This window comes from Pelmatolapia mariae, linkage group LG14, assembly GCF_036321145.2.
Source record: "Pelmatolapia mariae isolate MD_Pm_ZW linkage group LG14, Pm_UMD_F_2, whole genome shotgun sequence".
In the NCBI taxonomy this organism is placed as follows: Eukaryota; Metazoa; Chordata; class Actinopteri; order Cichliformes; family Cichlidae; genus Pelmatolapia; species Pelmatolapia mariae.
The window spans coordinates 34,386,069-34,407,357 of record NC_086239.1 but is presented as its reverse complement, the minus strand read 5'-3'; the positions used below and the strand labels follow the sequence as shown (position 1 = coordinate 34,407,357).

The window sequence follows — 21,289 nt, the reverse complement described above, 5'->3', positions numbered from 1 at the left end:
CTTTTCAAAATCATTTAAAATAACTTTCTAGTAAGTACAGCAGTACAAAGCCACACAAAGAATGTAGGCAGCAAGTTTAAAAAACAAACCCTCCTATTTTGGAAGCTTGTGTGTGTTGTAGCTGCTATTAAAACCTTCATGAAATATCTAAAACACAAAAACACAGCAGGACATTTGTACCGGGGTGTGTTTGTGCTCGAACTGCTCCCACAGATCTCAGGTTTGATGCAAGATTAGTCAAATACAAAATGTTCTTCATCGAGGCTGTTTGTGGGTATATTTGCAGGAAAGGCTGAATGAATGAAATACACTTTTTTGATTTTTACACTTAAATGTAACAGCTTACCACTGAACAAGAATCATCTTTTCATAAATAACAAAAAAACTGAGTGCAGGTCTACAAGACTCTGGACAACACAGTAGTGAACTGGACCTGCTATTAGTGACTTTAACAAGAACAATGATTAGCTTTGTGTTATCTCCATGCACTGTATATAAAAGATGGACATGTCTTCTGAATATGAAAAATGAAGTGATGCCATGCGTGCAGTGTCTCTCAGTTCTTCCAGTGAGAGCCTCCCCTCGCCATCATGTCAGGTTTAAAACACAAGATGACGACGATGAATATGCTCAATTCACATTAGACTTCACAAACCAACAGTTGATGTCCGTCTTTTTAATACACTCTGATAACTGCACCATGTCGGAGAAACAGCATCGGAGAATATGAAAATTATAAAAACAGTTTACACTCATGTGATACTCTGTCTTTCACTCTTGAGCTGCTTAAGAGCTGAGGGGAATGAAAGGAGCAGGGAGACGACGGCTTAACTGGTCTTCCACCAAGTAATGAAAAAGACGACTGCCAATTTACATATTAGAGTGACAATTTAAGCACAAAGATACCACAGATATCACCCCCGCAACAGGTTTCACACTCTTGACTTTGTGCTTTCCTTGTCTGAACCAAACAGACAAGCTTTACCTGGTGCGTAGCACACAGAAGAAGCCAAACTCCAAACCGAAACTGACTGAAAGTGACATTGGTAAACCACTTTAATAATAATTTACTAATTAACCTGTACCTTTGAGTTATGACTTTCCCTTTCACTATTTTCTTGAAATAGGTTTCTCTTGAACCTCGCTGATGGAAAACTATTTTGCACACTGTGCAGCACTGTGCTAAAACTTTTTTGGACAATGCACAAGAGCAGTATGTGACACTGGCATCCAATCCATGCCAGGAAAAGACTATACAGGAAACACACCCTTCCAAGGCTGAAAACCATGAAGACAATGCCAAAACTTTCATCCTTCCTTCTAAATAAAACAAACTGCCCTCCAGGACTAACGGTTGCCAACATAAACACCATGAAATAGGTCAACATTTGGTCAAATGAAGTGAAGTCCTGCGTACGGTGTCCTATTTATAGAGTGTTGTGTAAGCTAACTGTGGGGGGTATTGGCTGAAAATGACTGCTGGCCTGTGTTTTAATAGTGGGATAGTAGAAGAGTAGAATAGTAAAATCCAGACCTAATGAGTAAAAAAAAAAAATCAGCACATGGTGCACGGTGGAAAAAAATAGCAACAATATAAATAGTGATGGATTCACAGACCTTTCAAACAGAATATTTTGATGTTATTTCTACTAGATAATATTAAACCTTAATACAACAGTCCAATTTTCAAATAGCCTCAGTTAAAAAGGACACTAGTTATACATTCATATTATTATTTAGACATTTTAACATTTTAAGTTAACATTAGATTAACATTTTAAGATAGTAAGTTCAGGACTAAAGATTATCTTAAACAAGCAAGAACCGAAATGCACTGCAACCACCATTAAGTTCCATTTTTCCAGCTTTACAGTTTCCATGTTGAACCTTTAAATAACAGCTCATCAGCAAGGTTAAAACGCAATGAAATTTCAGCAACTGATTAACCCAAATATACTCCAATGGTTTCAACTAATTTCTTCTTTCTGCATAGTACGCCAGAGCAATAAGCACTGAAAGCCATTAAATACTTAATGAATTGCAAAAATACATCTTTAGGCATATGAGTTACATTAATTTGTTATGCAAATACCTTTTAGTACCACATACATTTTAAAAATGGCATAACTAACAATTCATGTTTAAAGTGAAAAAAACTTTGCTGCCCTCTGTGGAAAGATGAAGGTTAAACATATGCTGAGAGCAGCTGGTGCACTCTGTCTGTAATGAGATTTTTTGGTTTACAATGCAAAGCAATGCAGCTAGATAACATGCATATATTATTCGCAGTCACAAGTGACACCCACCAGATGTTCCTTTAGAAAGCGATATATAATTTTACAAATACACCTTGAAGAAACATAAAACTCCACCACTGACTGAGTCAGTAAGCTATCAGTGCTGGTAACTTAGCATTTTGGTTTCTAATTTGCTTTTGTGAGTTCTCTTTTGCTAATCCTCAAATTTTTTCCTGAATCCTCTTTCCTCACCTTGCTTTGTCAGTGCTTCTCTGAGGGCAGGGGTGATCATCTCCCTTCTTTCCCCTTCGTCTTCAATCTTCTGCACTCCGTTTAATTTGGATAGCCTCACCATCTGGCCGTCTCTTTGACTCTCCTCTTTGCTCTGAAGCAGAAACAAAACTTTCAGTCTATTATGGTCTACAGCCATATAAACATTTATATCTATACTAGGTAACAAAAGGAAACAGCTGGAGGGACATTTTGCAACTAATCAGGTTAACCGGCAACAAGTCCGTAACATCACCGAGTACAAAAAGAGCATCTTAGCGAGACGGGGTTTCTCAGAAGTAAAGATGGGCACAGGTTCCCCAATATGCAAAAAATGGGATCTAGAGATTATGGATGATAATGTTTATCAATATAAAATTGTGAAGACTGAATGCAATGCTGTAGATGAGCCATCACCAAAATATTCAGAGAAAAAGACGTAATTAAATGATGTCTTGTAAGTATCTGAAAATGTTTTTCTGTTATGTTGTTTTGTGTGTAAAGAACAAAGCAACATAAAAAGTAACAGCAACATAAATTGAGTATTTTGTTGTAAAGATGATCATGTCTATGTGTGTGTTATATATATATATATATATATATATATATATGAATATATGAGTAAAGTGGCATTAAGGTGGCATTAGCATTACAATTTAATTTGGTTATCTTTGCAGGCTTTTTGCAGTTCAGTTTGCATAAGACTTGAGTATACTGAATATAGAAAATATAAATCAGATTTCGAGAGAATTTATAAGCTCTCAAATGACCATCAGCTGATTGAATCAGTTAAAGCCTAAAGAGTTAAGAGAGTTTTGAGACTTTACCAGTAAATAGGAGACCAAATGTAATTTTGGTGTACATGTAATTACCACAGGCTGTATATAAAAGATGGACACTGCTGCAGACATCAACTGTTGTAAGTTGTAAGTGGTTGTTTAAGAAAGTTCAGTTTTAAAAACATGTCCAGGATCCTAACCCATCTGGAAAGTATTTTCTGAGATCAAAGATAAGAGGAGTGATGACTAACTTTTATGCAGCTCTCTGTATCACAACAGCTATTTTTTTTTCTTTTTGCTGCATCACATTTGTTTTAAAGACCAACATCTTATTTCATGCCAGGATTATAACACTGCAATGCAGAGATTTTGTGTATAATGCTAAATATCTTAGATATATTCTGCGCACAAATACAACAGAAGATTGATTAAATCCTGCAAGAAAACTTTGCCTGGGGACAGAGAAACAGGTATTACTTTTCAGAAAGACGTGATGGATGACCAGCCTTTAACATTAACCATGGTAAATGACAGCTTCACCCAATTACTGCACCTTTGCCACTTCTTCAGTTTGTCTATAGGGATCTATATGTCACCTTGTCAGCACACCAGGGCCCTTTAGGTGCTAATACAGTGTCAGCAAATGCTGATAAATGTTCAACACACTTGTATTCTTCAAGAACGTAGATAGTTCACCGATTCCTTTGTAGCTCACCGTATGGTACTAACCCCCGTAGAACTGTGTGAAAAATACTTGTTTCGAGGAGAGTTAACATTGCACAAACCATTACTGCAAATCAATGAGATTCCTATAGAGTCCATTTTAATCTTTCCTCTCTTATCTCTGGAGTCAGTAGTCTTGAGAACATTTGTACCCTCTCTTACTTGCAAATTTGCAAAAACTTTGATCCTGCAGTAGCAGATTTCTTGGTTAAATGGCTCCAAATAAATTAAAATATTGCGCTATACCCAGTGGAAATTTAAATAAGTCCAGTACTCACTCCCGTTTTAACCCATATATTTGCTTCTTGCAAGTGTAGAAGGAAAGATCATGCTCTTTAAATGTTTTACTCATTTACACCAGCTTGTCTCTAAATATGTCTGTCTGCTGCTTGGTGCAGAGCAGATAGAGTGGGCTTCCACAGGATATAGCTAATTACTGCAGGCAAGTTTTCACCTCATGAACTCATAGTAAAACATCATTTGCATCAGGGCTAGAAATTATTGGTCAACTGCTATTTCCAATGTGGATTGTTACGTGTGCTTCAGTGCACCAGCTTTTCTTTCTCAGTCATCCTGAGTAACCTGCTATCCAATTTATCTCCAGTGTTGACTGGCAGCAGAAGGCTCACCTGCACTCTTATGAGGCCTGAGAGTGGTAGGCAGGCTGATTCCTTCTCACTCTCCTTCACCTCCATCAGCACTTGCACTATTCCTCACATTTATTATAGGCTGAGTTGGGAATACCGGCATTCCAGATTTCAAGTTTGTTTTTTTTAGTCTAGTTTACTAACAGTCTAGTTTGGGGAGAAGCCTGAATCTGACAGTCTATTGTGTCTGATTCATGATCTTCTTTCTCTTTTGTTTGGTGTTGTTGGTGCACCCATTTCCCTTATTCGTGTCTGTTCATTGGAAGTAATTATATTTCAGTATTAAAAGCTTGTGAAACTGCAGCTGAATTGTGGAATCATATATGTTTTGAGCATATTTGAGCAATAGATTTAGAAATTGTAACATATTACTGTCCAACCCTCTTCAAGGCCTCGGTAGCTCCCAGCATGCACGTCCATGCCTTGGTGCTTCCCAGCCAAGTAGCTACCCCAGTATGTTACAGTAACACAGATTAACTGTTAAACTTAGAGTCTGTGAGAATTTTGTTTCTGTTCTTTGTTTTAATGTAGTTGCAATTAATGTCTTTGGGTGTGGATAAGAAATTATGAGGTCTGTTCTTTGTGAAACTCTTCACTAAGTTTCTTGTTGCAAGCCTAGAAAATATTTTAATAACTATCTGATCAACTGAAAAAGAAACAAGACAAAGTCAACTTTTCCAGAGTCTGTGAGCAATCGGTTAAATGATAATTGCCTCAATATTAATTCTGAATATAATTTTTGCCAGAATTGAGCAGCTGCTAATCCGTTTTAGTCTCCTAAAACCTTTGTTAAAAAACAGAGAGCAAACTTCTCTCTAAATATATTTTATTTGTGAACCTATGCTTCAGGTGTTCACAATCGTCTGTATAAAATGGCACTCTTTCAACTTAAAACTGGAAGAATGCAAGCCCTTGTAGCTATCTAGTAGCACTATTTGCTCTGTGCATTTCCTTAACAATCATAGCCCCAAATACAGAGGAGGTTTCTCACACCTGACAGCAGCAGTGGTCCCCTAGAGCTCGGTTTTGACAGTAGATGCTGTGAACAAGGAAGCCACGCTGCTTTGTCAGAATACTGTCACATTTCTTTCTTAGATGGAAAAAAGATGGTGCTTGATGATATTTTTACACGTCATTTATATCACTGCAAAATGTGTGGGTTGCATGTTTCACTCTGAGTGACTTAAAGCGATGATCTATTCTATTATAGGTGACTTTAAGCTATGACCTATTCCAGTAATAAAGACAGGAGTACAAAAACCACCATACACTGTAAATCTGGGCGAGCAACAGCCATCCAGTGGTTCAATCATCGTGTGAATGGGCCTCAAGTCATTCTTAAAGTTCACCAAAAATCTAAACTGGGAGTGAAAATGTGTACAGCCTACAATTTAACACTCAAGACTGGATAAGACTAGTTTGCCACTCAGCCGGCCCAAATGTCCAGCTTCACTTAATGCATCTGTGACTCGTACAGTTCTGACAGCATACACAACGGTGAAACAATCTGTCCCTACGGTGTTTTCATGCAGCCTTGAAAATTTATCTGGCCCTAGTCTCTGGATCCCACTGATTGGCTTTCAGCCTTGACACCCAGTCATGCTTGGGCCAATCTGGGCTAACAGAAATGGGACATCTCACAGCATTCTGTTGTGCACGGGAACCATGACACAACATGGTGCTGCTGCAGATGAATGATGCAACAATAATACACTGATTAAGCAGCACATGTGAATAAGAGAAAAACATAAAAGTACAAGAGGCAAAAAAAAACCCCAAACCATGAACAAGTAGAAAATAAGAAAGACAAAAACTCAAAGCTGGCAAAACAAATTCAGTATTTTAAAGCTTGACCTTATTATCCAAATATTTTAATATATGTGAACAAGAAAAGCTATTTGTTACCAATGCTTGCTCCGGCTCCAAAAGAGGATTGCACACCAAGAAAATTAGTTTATAAGTGCACTACTCTCTATACTGTAAAACAATAAAATAACAGTATTTGCCATTATTTTGTGCTTATAACAAGTGTAGTCATACTGTAACAGATATGTTGATGGAACAGCATAAATTCTAAATTTCTAATATTTCTTTTTTTCTACATTTCTGTTTCTAAAAAAGTTAGGAGACGTTAAAACTTAACAAAAAAAATGTGATGATTTGCAAAAAATAAAAAACGAAATAAATAATAATAATAATAAAAATAAAAATAAAAAAGGCCTGCCGATGTATCAAAACTCCCCTGCACCCCTAAGAGCTCAAAATTGATGTTTTCAGTATGTAATCTGCCTGAGGACTTTTAACTAGGGTGCATTTAGCACACAGGAGGTTTAAAAAAGCTAGTCCAGTCCAGAATCTGAACATGTTAATTTATGCCAATCAATGTTTCTGAAAATATAGAATATACCTTAGTAGTAGTTATACTGGCATCTTATGTGTGCTTTTTTCCTTTGGCTAGTGAGCTGAAAACATAAAAACGGAGCCAAAAATGCTGCGTGCCAGCTCAGGTTAATGATGCGTTTTACACTAACTCCTAACTGGCAACAGTCCCACAACGTAAAATCGACCACTCTGGCAGAAATGAAAGACTCTTATGACAAAGTTTAGATGCCAATACTATAAACAATTGTACAAAATCAATTTAGGACAACAATGCAAAATGAATTTTGCAGGCACTTGCTAGAATAAAAATGGAACTACAGCCAAAGACTGATATAGATTAAGGCCACAGCCAATGACAGCCTGTCCATCACTGAAGGAAAAAAAAAAAACATGTATTCATGAAATGTTTAGCAGTGATCAAGTCATCCTGATTCCATCTGGGATACAAGCCACATGGACACCAGTACAGAAAAATCCTTCCAGTTTCAGTTTTTATCAGTCAATAAATGCAAACTTATATTTACGCTTACTGAGCACTCAAAGCTCATTTCACACTACAAGCCAAACTTACCAATTTACACAGTGTTTTATTAGTTTCAAGAAATATTTAATGTCTTTAAACACCTTTTACCTACCATGTACACATTCATAGGTCGGTCGATGCATCTAAGGGGTAATGTGTGGTTTAGTATCTTGCACAGGGGCACCTACATAAACTTATCTGACTAATGGCAAAAAAAGAAAAAGACAGGTTGGGCGAGGTAACCTACTTATCCAAGCACGAGGTGATTTGTGAGTGAATTATTCAGCTACTGACACTACACCATAATTGTAAACTAAAAATGAACAAGAGACTGATGTTTATTTCAGTGTAATGGGGTAGAGAGCATTAAATGCCACAAGGAAACTTGTGAAATCAGCGTGGGATATAAAACCTGTAAAAAAATAAATTGAAAAAAAAAATCCTCCCTTTCATCATTGTAATGGTATTTGTAAATTTGGTCCTCTTACAGTATTACAGATGTCAAATTTAAAGAAAATGTAATGTTTTACTAAAAATCACCATAAACAGCCAGAATTAAGCCTGAAGAGCGTAACAAGCCCCAAAGATACAGCATTTTCTAGTCACAGTTTGATTACTCACGCAATATTCAGCTTGGCTAAATACCTGCTGTCTCTTGACAATATTAATGCTCAAACTAATTACATCTTACACTGCTCGCTCTGTGTGAACAAATTATGCAAAAGCAACATAAATTTGTTACTACAGGAATCCAAGTCATCTCTGGCATCCACGTGTGATGGCACAAGTCATCCCAGAGCAGTTACAATTAAATCTTACATGACAGGTTAGGAATAAAGATGACTGCCTTGGGTATCATAAGCATAAAGTCTATGGGTATATCTTTGGGGAAAAGGACAACAGCAGGAACACAAGGCTTGATCATAAAAACTACATGAAAACACCTCATGAATTAAAAAAGAAAAAAAAAAGAAGTCTGACTCTTTTTACTGTGGAAGGCATAACTGAAGAGTACTGATCAACCCAGGCTCCTCAAGTCATAAACTAATGTCTCTTTAACTTCCCAGCTGTGCTGTATAAACACATTTGTGCTGTCCTTACAACGTAGCCTGTCCTAACCTCCAAGAGCGTCTACACTGTAATATTACTGTCACACAGGAAGAGATGAGCCTGGGAGAGCATGGACAGCATGAAGCATTTTGCATTCAGTGCATTAAGTCTCCTATGAACTGCAGTCAAATGAAGTATAATATTCAGTAACCTAAAGGAGCACATACAGCGAAAATAATAATTTCACATCTATCAAAACACAACAGAATAAAATACTTGTGTGCGTCTTTAGGACGGGAGCTGCCTCCACACTAAAAGTTTCTGGATGTAAAGTCGACCGAGACAGAAGTTTGTGTTTTGACTGTGACAACATTAGTAAATAATTCTGTGAATGTCTTTTTATGATGTAACATTTCTGGTGAAAGAAGCTTAAAGTAGAGTGTGATCACTTCAAAATGTCAAATACTATAAAGTAACAGTAAATGCATGGCACAGTAGTGCTGTGGTTAGCACCACGTATTAGAGCAAGAATCCAGGATGGAGGACCGATTTGCACATCAGGACTGCTACAGATCTTTACGACACCTTAAACACACAGCTCTGCTGTTAACGCGATGAATGTATATTGTCTGCAAGTGACAGTCTATGGCTGTCTGTGTTTCTGTGTTAGCCCTGTGACGGATTGCTGATTTGGCCATCGTTTACCTCAATTCTGTCCCAGTCCCCCCTGTGACTGATACTAATGTATCTTGCGTTGTTGTTGTGCATTATGAATTTCATCTTTATCTGCCGACAAGCAGACTGAAGTCCAAAAAGGCTCATTTCTGCAGTGCATCAGTGCTTCCTGCACTGAGTACAGAGGTTTTGAGGTAAAGCATACTAACAAAAATGTCACGATGTACATAAAATAAATAAGAGATTTATATCATTTGGCATTGTTCATGATTAAAATCAACTAAAATGAAAATCTGCAACTGAATGAAGTAATTTCTCTTTTCTTGAATTTCCAATTTATTCCATTTTTTGAATGAAACTAATGAGCAGCTTACACTAATCTGCTATATTCAAAGAGGTACATTACAGGGTACTCGTCTGTCCACCTTATATAAGCTGTCATAAGATCTTTATAGGACAGCCTATAACAGCAGAGTGATAATGTCTCTTTTTCATTTTTTTCTTGAGTCACTCATCTCTCGCAAGTCTGTGGAGTGGGCGTCCTAACTATTACGCAAGCCTCTACTCCTCGTCTGTCGGGGTCTGGTGTCTATCAAACCATCTGCCATTTCTCCTTTAATGATACCACTCTTATCTCTTTACTGAATGCACTTACACTGGATGAAGGTGGTGGGAGCTTAATGCCACAGTGATGCCTGCTTGCAGACCTTGAAACGGAAATGCTGAAAATAGAGCTGCTGGATGATGACATTGGAGTGACAGTTTAAAATGACTCAAGAATCACAAAAGTGCAGGTGTATGAGGGGAATTGCTAAGTACTGTATACACAACTCATATTTACAAGTACAAATACTTGGGTTTCTGCTGTCAATGTGTGAAATAACACGAGCATATGTATTGCAAAAAGTGATGCTAACATGTTGGCGGAGGAAGCCTGACCTTTGCTTTCTTAACGCTGTTCATAATATTTCCCAGATCCTCCACGTCGAGCACCGTTTTTTTCTCATCTGGCAGACCGGACTCATCTTCATCACTGCTGGATTCCACTAGATCGTCCTGGGAAAAAATGAAAGAAGAAATAACGAAGCACAAAAAGTGGTTAAAAAACAAGGTCAAAAATGGAAAGTCGGGGACACGGTGATAAAGATGAATGGCATGTAGTAAAGAAAGGCTCACATATGGTCCAATCCATAACAAATTAAAAAAAAAGAAGTTGTGATTGAGTGAGTGTGCTGATGTGGAACACATTTATTGAACATCGTTATGTCCTCCTGGGCTGCCTGATTAAATAAGAAAACAATGTACGCGTTTATGGCATTTCAGCAGATTTATCACGACACATGGCCGACATGTGCAGCAGGAGAATAAAATGCATGAGTGGTACAGCGGGTACATAAATCACCACGATGGTCCCCTCGCCACAGTTCTCAGCTCCTCTCGGTTCCGGCTGAATGTCACCTCTGCTGAGTGTTGCAGACAGAGGGGAGGAAGTCTCAGCTAGAGTTGGCTCTGAGGTCCCCGCTACCATGACAACTGATCATCTGTGTGTGCTGTGATGCATATGAAGGCTGTGTGCGCGTGTGTGTACATAAAATGTCTTTTTGTACTTGTGAAATGTGTAATTTCAGAGAGCGGTGGAGGAAAAAAAAGTGCTATTTTCATATTTTCACATGATGGACTGGTGTTAAGTGAAATACAACAATTTTCATGCAGAACATTAAATAACGCCACGCTGCACCTGAAAGTGCACATCGCTGCTACTAAATAAGGACCTAATAAGCCAAGAACAATACTCCTGAGAAATTCAGGCATCTGATCTGATTTTAATCACATTGTTGAAGGAGTGCAACATGAAGCCATTAGCCTGGCCAGTCTGTTTCAGACTCCTGCTTGGAGTTCTAAAGTGCCCGTGTAATGTCATATTACATTATCCTAACCCAAAGGACAATTCTCCAACTAGATGTAAGCTGGATGCTTTCTCTATCTTTCTTTCTCCAGTTCTCTTTACCTGCTTCATTTATATTTAGAGTCGGTGGGACAAGCCTGGAGTCAAATAATGAGGAAATAATATTACGACGTGTGGTATCGTATCCACAAGGCTGTTCTGATGATAGTTAACATTTTTACGTGGGTGTTTTTACTTCTATTCGCAGGCTGTCTATAAAAGATGACAGAGGCACCCTGATGTCACCCATTAATTTGTGAACTCTTTTCAAACTCTTTTTTTAAAGCATTTTGGGTGTCCATCATAGCCTTTTGGAGAGAGAGAGAGATCAATATCACTGAGACATCGAGGACAGTTGTGCCGCATGTACAGCAGTGGCTTATAAATCACATGCTAGGCCCACCCGAAAGCTTACCCTGAATTTATCCCCATTTCTTACTCTAAATGTAAACATAATGATTTCATGAAGTATTCAATAAGATGTGAATCACCTCTTGCTGGCCTTTAGAAACCACTTGGACATTTTTAAAAGCAGAACCCATGTCTATATTTTATATTCTGACTATAGTATATAATCTCAGTCAGAAGCCAGAGAAATCAGCGTTTTTTCACTCAGAAGCTTGCTTTCACTATTACATAAAAATAGAGACACGCTACCAAATCTTGGACAACTGGTGTGGACCAATTAATATTTTTTCTGTCTGTCACACAGTAGGTAGATGTTTGCCGAAAAATTTAAGAACAGCTGAATGAATGTTCAGAAACTAAATGGCTTATCAGCTAGTCATTTTAAGCACAAGGCCAGCCTTCACCCACAAAAGAACAGATTTGGTGATAATTAACATCGAGTATTCACAGCTTTCGCCATCAGCAGGGGCAAAAGAGGCGTTTGAACTACTGTTATAGATAATAATATTAAGATATACTATCTTAAAACAATCGCTCGGAGAGAATGACAGAAGCAAGAGGATGTCTCCTTTTCTCTGTCTGGGTGCTGGTTCCCTTCAAAAGTACAGGAAGAGGCGTCCAATTGCAATTAAACACGGCTCCTAGAAAAGTTGCTAAACCTTGATACAAAGTTTCCAAGTTGGCAATAATGAAGTGAACTGATGCGTGATAATGACAGCTGGAAGTGAGAGGCGTGTCAGGCTGCCAAGCTGAGACGGTACAGGCTTAAACATATTTAAAAGCAAATATCTGGATCCCAAAAATGTGAATAGTTGAATATTTTGATCAAGACTTTAATAAAAACCCACCATTAAAAAACAACTTTCCTGCCTTACCTCAGAGCTGTTATTCTGTGGAGAGGCCTTCTTCTCTTCTTCCTGTCGCTCCTTCCTCTTGTTCTTACAGGAGCCCTCAGTCTTACACTTCCCACTGCAGCTCTTTTTCTCGTCCTTTGCCAGAGTCTTTAAGCGGTTCAGGAACTTGACCTTCCAGGTCAGGAAGTCTGCCTGGATGCTGCCATTAAGACTCTTCACCACATTACAGTCGCCTTCTCCCCTGGTCATGATTCGTCTGCCACTCAGCATCCACAGCCACTTGTCCACATTTTTACACACCTGTATGAAAAAAGCAGGTTGAATTCTTAGTAATTACTGAAAGCACTGAAGTGATTCAGGCTTAATAAACTGCTGAGCTACAGCCTTGAAGCTTTAGACATCCTCTGAATAGCTGACTATTATCAACCAGTGTCATTCTTCTCATTTTGTGAAAACCTTTCATACCGTGTTGTAATGGCCAACATAGACAGAGTTTCCAAGGCCAAACACTGCATATCTGAGTCCTTTCAAGTAGGTCTTCCCATATCTGAAGTCAGTGGATGCCTCTTCGAGCCACTTGCAGAACCACTCAGCATTTTCTGTGGGCTGTCCATCAGTGTAAGTTGCCACAAGAAACACGCACACCGACTTACTGATGCACTAACGGGAGAGGTAAACACAGCATATAGGAAAGAGTTAAACAGGAGGAAAAAAGCTCAGTGTTTCTTCATTCAAGACTTTTTTTTGTCCAAATATGGAAACACTTGTCTCTGGGACTCAGTAAGCTAACTAGGGACAAAATGCAGTGAGAGGTTGATACACTAACACTGGACACTAACTGGATGTACTGCTGACACATAATTATGTACCAGGTAGTCCTAATTAATTAAGCAATTACTAACATCCTACTCTCGCCTGTGGCTACAAACTAAGCAGCAGCAGATGCAATAAAGAAGCCAGTTGAAGTGGTATAGGCATTCCTAGGTGAGGTGTTTTCAGCATGTCCAAATGGAAGCAAACCCCAGGGTAGAACACCGTGAAGATGTTATGTTTCCCGGCTGGCTTGGGAATGTATCTGCATCTGGTGGAAGGGAAGTGCCAGAGAGAAGGAAGTCTGAGCAACTCTGGTTAGACTGCTGCTGGAGAAGCAGTGGAAAATGGATGGTGGATGGTTTTTGTTACTGAGCCAACAGTAGCTCACATCCACAAATAATGCAGTCATCTATTTTCTTCCGTTTACGTAACTCAGGGTCACAGTTGGGGAGGAATCTATAAACAAGAGGCAGAGTACACCCTGGACAGGTAGATGGAAGCTGGAGTATCCAAAAAGGTTCATGGTACTCCAGGCACTCCGGCATCCTCCCATCTCTCCAGGATGTACCCCGCTTCTCGCCCTATGACAGAAGGGACCGGTTCCAGCACAACCATAATTGTGTTACCTGGTGATGTGGTAGCATATTTAAACTGAAGTAAAGTGCTTCATATGCAGTTTCGGCATTATAATATTTTTCCCGACTGCTCAGGTGGAGGAGACGATCATCAGAGGTGTATCAAGGTTAACAGGAACCCTCAGTGGGTACAAAACTCACATTAGCACCTTGTCTGATGACTCTGTTCTATTTCGTCTTCTGATAAGAAGAAAAAAATTCTCAGTAAATGTTGAGTTTTTGCTTTTTTTGTGAGTTGCGCGGTGATTTTGAAGCTCGCTAAACAGTGGATGAAATTAACATCTGACACAGACACCAAACACAGTGACACTGCAGTCTTACAGTTCAGCAGCGTCTTCTCCAAGTCCAAAACTCAATGCAAATTTCCTTCAGCAAAGAAACTTAACATTTAGTCTCTTTTCTTGTATCAAACAGGGTCAAATGTGCCAAACAAAAAGGTTCCTTCCTCTGATGCCTGACCAGTAAATCAGTTGCACTGAAGGAGAGATGTCTGCAGACACATTTCATGTAGAGCTTTTCTGTCACTGAAAACTGTATCACTGTCCCTTTGAATAAATAGTTCTTTTCCTTTTTCTGCTGTCAACCAGCCAACCAATCTCCTATTCATCTCGAAATGCAGCACAGAGGGACTGTGCTCACAAAAATAAAAAGGGAACACTGATGAAAACAATCCATCTAGCTGCAGATGAGCAGGATTAGTGTAACATGTTTGCTCTCTGCACCGGCCGTTTGAAGGCTCAAGCAGAAATGAAGCATAAGCTGAGCTGGCAGTAATAGAACTTGAGGCTTATCACGCCAGTGTTTGCTGTCAAGCTTTGAAACTAAGAGTTACGATTTTATTTTCCTTTGATTAATTCTGTTCTAATCAGGTCTTCCCTGGAAGTACACACAGGAAGGTCTTATGAGCTCACAGTTACATTTTAGAGATTTAATTAGCACCCCAGAGCTGCTTCTGAGCATCCTGTAAACAGCATTTAATTGCTTACAGAGTGCACAACTTAGAGCTGCATTAATCTTTCATTTATTCTCTATGATGCCACAGGTAGGGGTGATAAAGAGAAGTTTGCCAGGTCTCCTTAGAAGATCTGTGGAACCAGCTCCCAGTTTGGGTTTGGGGTGTAGACACCATCTTACTTTACAGATTAGTCTTAAACTTTCCTTTCAGATAAACTCTTAGACAAGTATTACTAAATAGTAGAATTAAATATTTGGGTTGGCCCATATGCCCTTGAACCACCCTCAGTTATGCTGCTAGTGGCTCTGGACCTCTTGTGTTTTGTTGTGCAACTAGCCTCTGGTCACTTTCCCTCCATATGCACTTGCATGTCAACACCTTCTCCCTCCAGCGGTGTCTATGGTTCCCAAGATGCACGGTCCCTGTCTGGCTTCACTGGTCCATCAACCAGCCAACTATGTCACTTGTGTGTTGTTTGCCATCTCTATGCTAACCTTCTCTGTCTATACTTTCCCCTTACTCCCCAACAGGACTTGGCAGACACCTAGCATCTCCCTGAGACTGTGAAAGAGTCCACAAAGTGTTTGCTCCCAGGGTGAAACAGTACAGGGTCTCTACCTTACAGTATAAAGCAGTCTAATATGAAACTGAAAAGCATCTTCTGCTTTTGGTTGGCTTACCTCATCAGCAAGCTGATCATCTGGATCGTAGTCCTTCATGTCAATCACCTCGGCTGGTAAACCCAAAGCGTTCACCTCCTCTGACAGCTCGTTCGCAAAGCCCTGAACATATGGAGAGTCTCAGATGGTGCTTTTAAGATGTCAGAAAAGACTAAATTACCACGTGCTGAGTACTTTTCAAAATATTATCGATTTAAATTTGAGTTGTGTTTAATGTGCTGGATTACATGTGTGTAAAATTAGTGCTCAGAGTTTTTGACTCAGGAACTGATTGATGAAATTTAGCTTAGCATTGCTGTATGCAACAGAAAGCTTTACTACCACTGTGCTTTGTGAGATGAGGAGTGCTACTGATGCATTAAAACGCAGTAACTTTACCACGCTAGAGCAAAAATATGCACAAGGGTAATGAATTGTTATTGCAGAAAGTTACACATGAGCCTCGATACAGAAACTGTTAATCAGTGTAGTGATTCAGGTTGTCAATGATCTGTAGAGTAATTATAACTACTATTTTTTTTATTTTTTTTTTATTTTTGAAAGGGTAAAGGGGTTTGCATGCTTTGCTTATGTCTGTCTACAGAGCTAGAATACAACACAGTGGCACGCTGTGACAAAAGAGACAGGCTGGAAAACCAACAGGAGGTTTCTGATCAGTGGCTTTCTCTGTGTCTCATATTTTCTCTGCTCTCATCTGGTCACTTTAAATTTGCCAGAAACAACTTTTGTACCTTTGCAGTCCCGGTTTGTGAGCCATAGAAGATTTTGACTCCTGACACATGAACCTCCTTGGTCTCTCTGTCGTTCTTCTTCGCAGCTTTGTCGGCTTTGTCGTTCTTCTCTTTGCTGGCATCTTTAGAAACGCTTTTCTGAAAGCAGATCAGTGCAGAGATAAATGGAGGGGCTTCAGGTCAAGACAGCGAGACCTTACGAAGCACTGCAGAGACCGTTTAGAGACTAAAACACATACACAAATTAGAGTAAGGTATGAGTAAGTGCCTCACCTTCTTCAGTAAGAACCAGAGCCCAAAAACAAGCGCAGCAGCTGAGTACAGGTACAATCTGCTGTGCCATAACCACATGAAATAGCTCTCAGTGGGACTGCGGGCATCCCGAGAGACTGGAGGGAGAAAACACATCAAACTGAGTCCTCAGATCCTGAACTGCTTTGATGAAGAAAACAGCCACATCATATATGTTTCTGCCAAACCACAGCTGACCACATGCAACGACAAAACAGAATTAAATCCCAACCTGAAGCTACCTGCGAAAAATAAAAGTCGGGGGACTGGCGAGCAACGCATGCTAGCTAGTAATGCTACCCTCCTTTAGCCAAAACACAGCTTGAAGAGAGTTTTCATTTGCTTTAAATATTTAAAACAAACTCACCTTTTGAATCCGAGGCAGACACGCTGGAGGCCAAAAGCAATATAAATACGATAAAAGTTGGCATTGCTGCAAATAGTAACTACTTTAAAGCACACAGTCCTCAGCACCCGAAGCTCTGCGCAACCATATTGTTTGCCGATATGAATGCTGGGAAGTTGAGTTCGGATCGTCCAACGGTTTGAGTTTGTTTGCTTATGGACATTCAGACTTTTTAAAAAGCAGCTGAAGTTAAATTAAGCGATAAAATTCATCTTCTTGGATTTAATTTTTAATATTTTACTCATTCATGCCTATACTTGTAGGTCTCGGTATGCTTTATTTTGAAAGTCTATAGCGGAAGTGGTTCTATTACACTATGTCTATTTTGATTTCGGTTGTGTTGTTTCCAGAAGGATTTTTAATTTGTCATTTTTATTTTAATTCCTTTTAACATTTTGTAAACTGACGCCAGATGAGGGGATCCGGACATTAAAAATAAAATGAATGCAATGTCAATTGAAATTGAACTAATAACTGCACTTGAGCACTCTGGTAAGCTAGCTCGGTTACAAATACCCCTAGTCGTTTTTGTAGGTGGCCCTCTTGTGGTCATATAGAGGAACTGCAATAGACCCATTAAAATATGCTAACGTTCAAATTAATTACAAAACTGAAGCTTGAGAAAAGCTGTAAGCTGTTTTCTGGTAGTTGTGTTAACTTCCATGATAATATGACAACTATTATTAGGCTAAATCACTAACGTGCAGAAAAAAATATGATAATGTAAGAGTAAAGAACTGCAGGTGGCTTTAAATTGAAACGGACACATTGTATATTTTCTGCCCTCCAGTGGTCACAGCGGCGAACTGCACATAGAAATTCGTCAAACTAGCATTAATGCAGGTATGACAGTGGCATTAAGCACGTCCGATTATTCGTTTCAAAATAAGACTTACACGTAGTTCAAAACGTTTTTAATACTTAACGCTGTCAGTAACAATAAATAATAATCGATTGTGCTGTCAGACAATTAAATATGATGTTATCTCATAACTCTGCAACCATTAATCTAACAGTGCCCGATTTATGTGGCGTTTTATTTCGAAAATAATAACAGTTTGAAAAGTTAAATTTCATAAATATATATTTATTTATGCATATATGTATTTATTTAACTTATTAAACGAATAACAACCAAGGAAACAAAACTGACTCGGAACTGATGTTCGAAGTCACAGTTTCATACCGAACAGCCATTTAGGATACACTCGGAGAATACGGGTGGTGTTGTGACAGCGTACGTTTCTTATCAGCGGCGCTTGCTTCGCGACTGTTTGTGGTAATCGCAAATATGTCGATATTTACGCCAACGAATCAAATTCGGCTGACCAACGTAGCGGTGGTGAGGATGAAGAAAGGCGGGAAGCGATTTGAAATCGCCTGTTACAAGAACAAAGTTATGAGCTGGAGATCAGGAGCGTGAGTACCAGGAGATTTTAACGCCTCCTGTGCCTGACTGCTGTTTTACTTCGTTGTTGCTAGAGGAAACTTTGATTATCATCAGTATTAAATTCATTTCTCTGTCACTTTAAATCCTCTGGATGGTCGTTACAGGCTAAGTCAGCCAAAAACGTCATGTTTTCATTGCAGAGAGAAGGACCTGGACGAGGTTTTGCAGACGCACTCTGTTTTCGTCAACGTTTCCAAAGGCCAGGTGGCGAAGAAGGATGACTTGACCAAAGCTTTTGGGACTGACGACCTTACAGAAATCTGTAAACAGGTATAAAACATCCCCATACGTAAACATTGTAAGCATAAGCTATGTCATTTACTGCATGTGGGCTTGTTTGTTTTGTTTTTTCTCCTGAAGATCTTGGCCAAAGGAGAGCTCCAGGTGTCAGACAAAGAGAGGCAGACTCAGTTGGAGACCATGTTCCGGGATATAGCTACTATTGTGGCAGAGAAGTGCGTCAACCCTGAAACCAAGAGGCCATACACAGTCAGTCTGATTGAGCGGGCCATGAAGGACATCCACTACTCTGTCAAGCCCAACAAGAGCACAAAGCAGCAGGTGAGGAGGATACCATGTGTTTCCCTTTCTTGTGTTGAAACACAGCAGTTTTCCATCCATGTTCTTTATATCCATCTCAGGCTTGAGGAGAGGCTGGAGTCTGTCCCAGCTGACTTTGTTTTTTTTTTTTTTTTTAATACATGGCAGGTATTACTGCCAGATACTGATTAGTAATCAAGGACATCGCAGATATTTGGAAACCATATACATGAAAAAATAATAATAATAATAATCATACTGGTAGGCAGAATAATACTGACTATACTCAGCTGATCCTTAATTAATAAATGTTTTCCAATACATATACAATAAATTTTTTTATGTATTAGTAATTCTTAGAGTCAGAGTTGGAGTCAGGGCGTAGATGGTAAATGGACTGGTTCTTATTTAGCATCTTTCTACTTTACCTGAGCACTCAAAGCCCTTTAAGCAGATATCTGGAGATCTCAGAGTAGAGGTGCTGCTCATTCATGTCAAAAGAGCCAGTTTAGATGGTTTGGTCATCTCAGGCCTGCTGGGCACCTCTATTTGGAGGTTTTCTGGGTATGTCCAGCTGATTGGAGACCCTGTGGTGGATGCAGAACCTGCTGCAGAGCTTAAGTTTCTTATCTGGCCTGAGAGCACCTCAGGATCTCCCAGAAGGAACTGGAGGCTTAGCATGGAGCCAACAGCAACTTCAGATGCAAAATAGTGCACGAATGGGTGTATTTTCCTGTAAAGCCATTAAAAATAATGTTAAATATATTTAAAAAATTCTAATTCATCCATCAATTTTTTTAAAAACTGGTTATATATAAGGGTCTTGAGAGAGGTGGCTGGCGTCTACCCCATAGCACTAGGGCATGAGGTCATCCTGGCTAACACAGAGAGACAACCTCAGGCTCTCATATCCACCTACTGCCAATTTTAAATCACCAGTTCCTCTGATAGTCCAAAGACTACGAGATGAATCTGGAGCACTTGGAGAAAACCCACACAGATACAGGAAGAACAAGCAGACCCCACTAGAAAGTTCAAACCAGGAACCTTCATATTTTTTCAGTAGTTTGAGTTTTGTGTCTAAAACAAATAAATAGATGAGAGTGAATTCAAAGTCTTTTGCCGGTGACAAGTAAACAAAGAACAACTAAATGTTTGAAGCTCGGTGATCACACATACCCTGCCCCTCTGACTTCAGTTTGTTGGTGTGGAAGTTGTAGCAGTTATAATCTGTGTATTTCAGGCCTTGTCTGCAGTGAATGATGATACTTTTTTACATCCTTGATAAACAGATGTGTGCTGTTGTTTTCAGGCCCTGGAAGTGATTCGGCAGCTGAAGGAGAGCATGGAGATCCAGAGAGCCCACATGAGGCTGCGGTTGGTGCTGCCGGCCAAAGAGGCCAAGAGGCTGAAGGAGAAGCTGAAACCACTCCTGCAGGTCGTGGAGAGTGAGGATTTTGATGAGGAGCTGGAAATGGTGAGCGGCGTTTAATGATATTTGTGGTTGTGACTGAATAATCTCTACTTTCATTCAATAATATGAACAATTACATGAAGCTCTGCAGATCAGCTTTGTGTTTTTTAAACTGAAATTTTGTCTCTTACCATATTATAATGTAAAGTCAATATTATTATCCCTTTATTTACTCATTATTTTTCTTGGGTGTGCGTCTGTCAGGTTTGTCTGGTGGATCCCGGCTGCTTCAGGGAGATCGATGAGCTGATCCGCTGTGAGACTAAAGGCCGAGGCTCTCTGGAGGTTCTCAGTCTCAAGGATGTGGAGGAGGGAGATGAGAAGCTATAGTAACCCTGCCCGTCAGAACTCTGCACCTTATCCACACTAACACGCTTCATTAGGGCACACAGACTGCAAACTCATGAAAAAAAATCTATGTTTATGGTCTGATTTATCACAATTTCAGCCACTTTCATCCTGTAAGGATTAATTTGACTGAAAGAAGTTATGATTTGCTGAGTGGAATATATTTTGAAAGCAGGTTTGAGAATTTATGCCTGAACTTTAAAGTCGGTGATTATTTCTGATGTTTTCTCTTTTATTTATTCACTTTTTTTAAGTCGATTACTAATTTAGCAGAACGTCTACACAAAGTCGTGTGCCATGTAGTCGCGCTCAGTATCCCATCCTATTATCTGTGGATAATTTCTTTAACCTGGTAAATTCTATTTTATTATAATAAGTTTGGTCTGTAATAAACACTATACAAAATATTATCTCTTGGGGGATTTTTTTCATATACGCTGCTTTGCAGAGGCAGCGCAGTGGTGCAGTGGTTC

At 39.3% G+C, this 21,289-nt stretch overlaps 2 protein-coding genes across 2 annotated transcripts in view; one reads left to right on the top strand and one right to left on the bottom strand.

Annotated features, from left to right (window-relative positions):
• The window catches only part of tyw1 (tRNA-yW synthesizing protein 1 homolog (S. cerevisiae)), a 56,119-nt gene extending 39,022 nt beyond the window's left edge, over positions 1–17,097 (bottom strand). The window contains exons 1-8 of the mRNA XM_063493699.1: positions 16,966–17,097; positions 16,581–16,696; positions 16,308–16,445; positions 15,577–15,678; positions 12,959–13,153; positions 12,515–12,793; positions 10,226–10,342; positions 2,490–2,622 (exon numbers count right to left, since the gene is read on the bottom strand). Of these exons, the coding sequence (XP_063349769.1) occupies positions 2,490–2,622; positions 10,226–10,342; positions 12,515–12,793; positions 12,959–13,153; positions 15,577–15,678; positions 16,308–16,445; positions 16,581–16,696; positions 16,966–17,029 (1,144 nt within the window). The 5' untranslated portion in view covers positions 17,030–17,097. The remainder of the gene's footprint in view (positions 1–2,489; positions 2,623–10,225; positions 10,343–12,514; positions 12,794–12,958; positions 13,154–15,576; positions 15,679–16,307; positions 16,446–16,580; positions 16,697–16,965) is intronic.
• Positions 17,098–18,202: 1,105 nt separating this feature from the next.
• Positions 18,203–21,223, top strand: sbds (SBDS ribosome maturation factor). Its single transcript, XM_063494081.1, has 5 exons — positions 18,203–18,423; positions 18,595–18,724; positions 18,815–19,015; positions 20,307–20,471; positions 20,673–21,223. The coding sequence occupies exons 1-5, from the start codon at positions 18,296–18,298 to the stop codon at positions 20,796–20,798; spliced, it is 750 nt and encodes a 249-aa protein (XP_063350151.1). The 5' UTR covers positions 18,203–18,295; the 3' UTR covers positions 20,799–21,223.
• Positions 21,224–21,289: the final 66 nt, after the last annotated feature.

What these genes read in the sequence shown, in the direction of transcription:
- sbds (XM_063494081.1), top strand. Translation starts at nt 18,296, where the DNA reads ATGTCGATATTTACGCCAACGAATCAAATTCGGCTGACCAACGTAGCG. An exon ending in ATGAGCTGGAGATCAGGAGC is followed by an intron (nt 18,424 to 18,594) that starts GTGAGTACCAGG and finishes TTTTCATTGCAG; the next exon opens with AGAGAAGGACCTGGACGAGG. An exon ending in TTGATGAGGAGCTGGAAATG is followed by an intron (nt 20,472 to 20,672) that starts GTGAGCGGCGTT and finishes TGCGTCTGTCAG; the next exon opens with GTTTGTCTGGTGGATCCCGG.